This window comes from Phocoena phocoena, chromosome 12 (assembly GCF_963924675.1).
Source record: "Phocoena phocoena chromosome 12, mPhoPho1.1, whole genome shotgun sequence".
Classification (NCBI taxonomy): domain Eukaryota; kingdom Metazoa; phylum Chordata; class Mammalia; order Artiodactyla; family Phocoenidae; genus Phocoena; species Phocoena phocoena.
In genome coordinates this window covers 31,894,023-31,900,352 of record NC_089230.1, presented here as the reverse complement: position 1 = coordinate 31,900,352, position 6,330 = coordinate 31,894,023, and the positions used below count along the sequence as shown (strand labels likewise).

Below are 6,330 nucleotides of genomic sequence, written 5' to 3'. Positions count from 1 at the left end.
AGTCAATTAACAAAACTTCTACCCAAATTAAAGCCTTATTCCTCGGCCCCACTGCATTACACGAAGCAATAACAACAATATACAGCGTTGGCCAAAACGTTCGCTCGGGTTTTTCCATAACGTCTTATATAAACAAGTGCTGAACTGCTCTGTATACCGCAGAACATACTTAAGATTGTCGTCTTTTTCTCTTCTTTTCAGCATAAAAGACTGAACTATGATAGCAACTGGTGGAGTGATAACTGGCCTGGCCGCCTTGAAGAGGCAAGACTCTGCCAGATCGCAGAATCATGTCAACCTCAGCCCGTCGCCTGCTGCCCAGGAGAAGAAACCGGTCAGGCGTCGACCTCGGGCCGACGTCGTGGTTGTTCGCGGCAAAATCCGGCTTTACTCCCCATCTGGTTTCTTCCTCATTTTAGGAGTCCTCATCTCCATCGTAGGAATCGCAATGGCAGTCCTTGGATATTGGCCTCAAAAAGAACGTTTTATCGATGCTGAGACGACATTGTCAACAAACGGAACTCAGGTCATCCGGAGCCAAGGTGGTGTGGTGGTTCGCTTCTTTGAGCAGCATTTGCATTCTGATAACATGAAAATGCTTGGCCCTTTCACAATGGGGATTGGCATTTTCATTTTCATTTGTGCTAACGCCATTCTTCACGAGAACCGTGACAAAGAAACAAAAGTCATACATATGAGGGATATCTATTCCACAGTCATCGACATCCACACGCTAAGAATCAAGGAGCAAAAGCATATGAATGGCATCTACCCTGGTCTAATGGGGGAAACGGAGGTAAAACAGAATGGGAACTCCTGTGCCTCGAGACTGGCAGCAAATACCATTGCTTCTTTTTCAGGTTTTAGGAGCAGTTTTCGGATGGACGGCTCTGTTGAGGAGGACGAGCTGGTGAGAAATGAAAGTAAGGGTTTTGGACATCTTATGCCACCTTTGCTCTCTGACAGCTCTAACTCTGTTTGTGGCCTCTATCCACCTCCTTCCCAGACAACTGATGATAAGACCAGTGGCCCTAAGAAATGTGAAACCAAGTCAATTGTGTCATCGTCCATCAGTACTTTTACGTTGCCCGTGATCAAACTCAATAATTGCGTCATTGATGAGCCCAGTATAGATAACATCACTGAGGATGCTGACAACCTCAAAAGTAGGTCGAGGAATTTGTCAATGGACTCCCTTATGGTCCCTTTGCCCAATACCAGCCAGTCCTTCCAGCCAGTCAGTATGGTGCTCCCAAGGAATAATTCTGTTGGGGAGTCACTGTCAAGTCAGTACAAGTCCTCTGTGGCCCTTGGACCTGGGGCTGGACAGCTCTTGTCTCCTGGGGATGCTAGAAGACAGTTTGGGTCCAACACATCCTTGCATTTGCTCTCGTCACACTCGAAATCCTTAGACTTAGACCGGGGTCACTCCACCTTAACCGTTCAGGCAGAACAACGGAAACATCCAAGTTGGCCTCGGTTGGATCGAAGCAACAGCAAAGGATACGTGAAACTAGAGAACAAAGAGGACCCGATGGAGAGGCTGCTTGTACCCCAAGCCGCAATCAAGAAAGACTTTACCAATAAGGAGAAGCTTCTTATGATTTCAAGATCTCACAATAATTTGAGTTTTGAACATGATGAGTTTTTGAGTAACAACTTGAAGCGGGGAACTTCTGAAACAAGGTTTTAATGTTGAAAAACATATCTTATTTTACAAGGCTATATATTCTAAACCTATTTTCACCAGTGTTCCCTTGTTAAAGCCTTGGTTATAAGCCTTTTTAATCAAATGGTTTGTAGTGTATTAGACCTGGCTGCTTAATTCTGTAATGGAGATGGTTATATGTTTGGATTACTTCGGATTGCAGTACTCTATATTACTACATATGAATTTTTTTTTTCCATCCCCTTGAAAGCATGGGTTCTTTCATTAATATGAATACAAGATACTTCCATCCAAATTAAAGTTCCTATCCTTTACTTTAAAGTTCTTTCACTGATGGTCATATTCATAGAGCAAAGTGTCCAGTTTAGAAGAGGCAGGGTATCAAAGTGTAGACTAGAAGTGCCAAATTCAATGCAAATCTTAGGTGTCATTTTCTGAAAAATTGCTTTTATATAGGATCGGTTAAATTATTTAAAAGGAAAATGATCTAGCTTCTGTACAAGCTAAATAATGTGAATTGGGTAAATTGGCTTAGTTCTGAGTAGCTAATTGACAAGAATTGGTTGAGTTTGGTTGTGACTAGTACCCTGAGCTCTAGGTAGGTAGTATTTTTTTCAACATCAGTTCTATTTTAGTGATATTTTATTAAGAAACCATGTATTCAAGAGCCATGGCTGAGAATGCCAGATATTCTTAGGGGTAAATATCAAAATGCTCAGCTATAACTTTAGATATTCAGAATCAAAATTTCTTTGCAACTGACTTGAAAAATGAATGAACCAATTCAGTGTTTAGAAGCGCTATCTTGAAATAATTATATATATGAAGAAAAGATTGACTAATGGATAAAAATACATGCTAGTTAACGCTAATTAGTCTCAGTACCTTTTCCTAGCCGTCTCTCTTATCATCTAATATCCACTCACTCCCACATCCTTGTTTTCCCCCAATATATTTTAGATCCTGTTATTTGGAAGATAATCAGCTAACCTTGACATTTCTTTTATCTTTGCATATCACTAAGTTGGTGGTTGAAGAAAATTTAGTCCTTGATACATTGCCTTGAAATTTACCTTATGCTAGAAAGCCTTCCGATAACTCCGAAGACTTTCTTATGGTGTAATAGATATTTTGGATTGTGGTTCTCAGTTATTGAAGATAATAAATATTAAAATGGATTTTCCATCAGAAAATGTTCATGTTTTCCATTAAGGTAACCTAATTTTAAAAAATTGTTTGACGGAATACTCAGGAAATTTTACAAGTTTTTCCCAATGCATACACATTTCTGAACGTCAGTATTGCAGTTGTTGTGGAAGAGGAGAAGGAAGATAGCTTTGTATTTGTAGCTCCCCACGATTCCACCTTGTATTAGCATCACGAGCTTCCTCGGACTGAGGCACAGTGTTACTTGTTAGAACATCAAGCCTGTGTATTGTAATGGAGTGGGCTTAATACTTTACGATAAAGCATCTAATAAACCTCCAGTCTTAATACTAGTGTGTGTTCTTCATACATTTCTATTATTTTTTTAATAAAATACATTTCTGTTCAAAGTACCATTTTTCAAACTTTCAGATACATTCTACTGAAGGTGCTTGATACCCTAGCGTCTGCATTGGGTGCTCTGGCTTTTATTCTTTTGCTTCTATTAGGGTAAAGAGCTAGGTCCATCCACCTGTTGTATTAAGCTATTTTCATGTTTTGTTATTTGGATGTGATGGTTAATTTTATGTGTCAAGTTGACTGGGCTAAGGGATGTCCAGATTTCTAGGTGTGTCTGTTAGGGTGTCTCCCGAAGAGACTAGCATTTCAGTTGGTAGAGTAAAGATAATTGCCCTCGCCGATGCAGGTGGATCTAATCCAATCCACCGAAGGCCTGAACAGGACAAAAAGGCAGAGGAAGGATGAATTCCCTCCCTCTACTTGAGCTGGGGCATCCACTTTCTCCTGCCCTAGGACATCAGTGCTCCTGGTCCTCAGGCCTTTGGACTCAGACTGGGACTTACGCCATTGGCTCCCTTGGTTTCTTAGTCTTTGAGTTTGGGCTAGAATTACCACTTGCTTTCCTGAGCCTCTCTAGCTTGCAGGCAGATGGCAGAGACTAGGATTTCTTGGCTCCAGAGCCAATCCTTCAAAATAAATATGTGTGTGTGTGTGTGTGTGTGTGTGTGTATGTGTGTGTGTATAAATGTCTATCTATCTAGCTGATCTTCTATTGGTTTAGTTTCTCTGGAGAACCCTGACTAATACATTTAGGATGATTTTCACTTAAAATTTCATTGACTTTCAGGAAAATAACCAGATACATAGCATCTAGCAAATGTCAGTGATACTCCCAGATCTGAAAACAATGGCTCACAACACCCCTGATGTGACAAATGACTAAAGCCGTATAATTTGTTCAGCTCACCCCTGAAAGAGCTCTAGCAATTTGAAGAGGATTAAACAGCATGGGTCTTGGAAGATTTGAATAAAGGAATTGGGAGCTCAAAGCAGAGATTTCTGTTCAGCCTCCACTACATCAAAAAGCCTGAGTTTTTACTTACCAGACAAACCAAGTTTATTAAACAATAAATAATTTTCTTATTTTAAATTAATCAAAGACAGGTTGCTAAGTAAAATTTTAGACGCATATGAAATAGCTGATGTCGCCATATTGACTTGACGTAATTCCACCCCAAAGCAATGGAACCTGGAATTTTAGTTAGACTCTATTTTGTACATTTCCCTTAGGCTTTTATAAATATTGCAGATGACTTATAAACTCCATTTCTTCCTCTGGGAAACCCCAGGAATCTGGACCATGAACTAGCTGCCTCTAGTCCAAAGAGTTTCTAAGGCCTGTGGCCTATCCGGGGTATATTAGTTTGCTCAGGCTACCATACAAAATACCACCGATTGGGTGGCTTAAACAATAGAAATTTATTTTCTCACAGGTCTGAAGTGCAAGATCAAGGTATTTGGCTTGTCCTGAGGCCTGTCTCCTCGGCTTGCAGAAGCTACTTTCTCACTGTGTGTCTCTGGTGTATCTTTGCCTTATGACCACACCAGTCATGCTGGATTCAGGCCCTACCCTAGAGGCCTTATTTCACCTTAATTACCTTTAGGGTTACCTTCTGAGGTACAGGGGGTTAGGATTTAAACAACGGATTTGGGGTTGTACCCATCACATGAGGTGTGCCCTTGAGAAGCAGGAAAGCTGCGTGTTCTTAGCCTAGATTAGGTGACAAGAGCACAGTATGCCCCCAATGGCTTTGCCACCCTCGCTGTGTAGCCTTGAATAAATCACTTCATCTCTGCATTTCAATTAATTCAATTTCAATTAATTTCTTAATTTCAACCCTTCATTCCTCAAGTGGGAAATGAGATGGGTAAGAACATAAATTTTAAAGTCCTTTCTAACTCTAAAAGTCCCAGGTTCTTGGTGCCTTGGGATGAAGATCCATTGCTATAGATTAAATGGTTTGATGCTCATAGGGGATCCAGGATGGTGCCTGCGTGGGCCCATAGCGAACCCTCAACATATGTGAGCTATTACTGTCTGAAAGTGTCACCTAAGAGTTCTTCAAGCTTCACACTGCCCCCACCCTACCCCCCAAGTATACCCCCTGTGGTAGGGTGAATAAAAGTCCTCTAAAAGTGTCCATGTCCCATATGGCAAAATGGACTTGCAACTCTAAGTTAAAGATCTTAAAGTGGGGGAGATTATCCTGGATTATTCAGGTGGGCCCAGTGTAATCACAAAGGTCCTTGTAAGAAGGAAGCAGAGGAGACGATGATGTGACCCAAGCAGCTAGAGAATGGAAGGCCAAGATCCTGGCTTTAAAGATGGAGGGAGGAGCCATGAGCCGAGAAATACAAGGAAGGAGGCTCTAGAAGCTGGTAAAACCAAGGAAGTGGATTCTGCCCTCAGCGCCTCTCTAGGAACCAGCCCTGCTGGTTGACCTTTACTTTAGTGCAGTGAAAATGATTTTGGACTTGCAGCCTCTGGAATTGTAAGAGAAGAAATACATGTCGTTTTAATCCACTATTTTTGTGTAATTTGTTACAGCAGCCATAATGAACTAATGTTTTCCCCCAGTCCAGATGAACTGCTTCAGACCCATGAGCCAGTAGTCAGCAGACTCATAAGCAGGGTCGAAAGTGTCTATACTAGGTGAGGGCAGGTGGCCCAAAGCAGAATGTATGGTCAGTTTAGATTTATGTTAACACTGATAATCTTAATGTAAGTATAATCATTTAAATAAAAGTGGTAGTGCTTTTTTGAAGCAGGAAGTACTGATTTTTATACATAATAAAAAATAGAAAACCCTATAGTTGGCTTAGAAGTAACCATCGATTATAAAAGCTTTCAGGCTCAAATTAGTGTTCCCATCTACATAATTTTAGAAGAAACAGTAAAAATCATTAAAAAAAACCCATTTTTAGCACAACTTTGTATCAAAGTGGATATTATGCCAGCATTTAACAATTTACTAGATGAAGATAAGTTTTTAGCTACTTGTTTTAGCAGTTCAAATTTAACCCTTTTCAATCATTACAGGAACACACCATGAATAACTAAAGGAAGTAAAATAGGCTCTTAAAAAAATCCGCCAGTTTACCAAAATTTTACTTATAGCATTTTAAATATTAAAACGTTGACCTGCCCGGTGGTA

The 6,330-nt window shown here is 40.4% G+C and overlaps 1 protein-coding gene across 1 annotated transcript; it reads left to right on the top strand.

Moving 5' to 3' along the window:
- The first annotated feature begins 217 nt into the window (after positions 1–217).
- Positions 218–1,693, top strand: TMEM200A (transmembrane protein 200A). Its single transcript, XM_065889223.1, has one exon. It carries the CDS (start codon positions 218–220, stop codon positions 1,691–1,693), a length of 1,476 nt encoding a protein of 491 aa, XP_065745295.1.
- Positions 1,694–6,330: the final 4,637 nt, after the last annotated feature.

What these genes read in the sequence shown, in the direction of transcription:
- TMEM200A (XM_065889223.1), top strand. Translation starts at nt 218, where the DNA reads ATGATAGCAACTGGTGGAGTGATAACTGGCCTGGCCGCCTTGAAGAGG.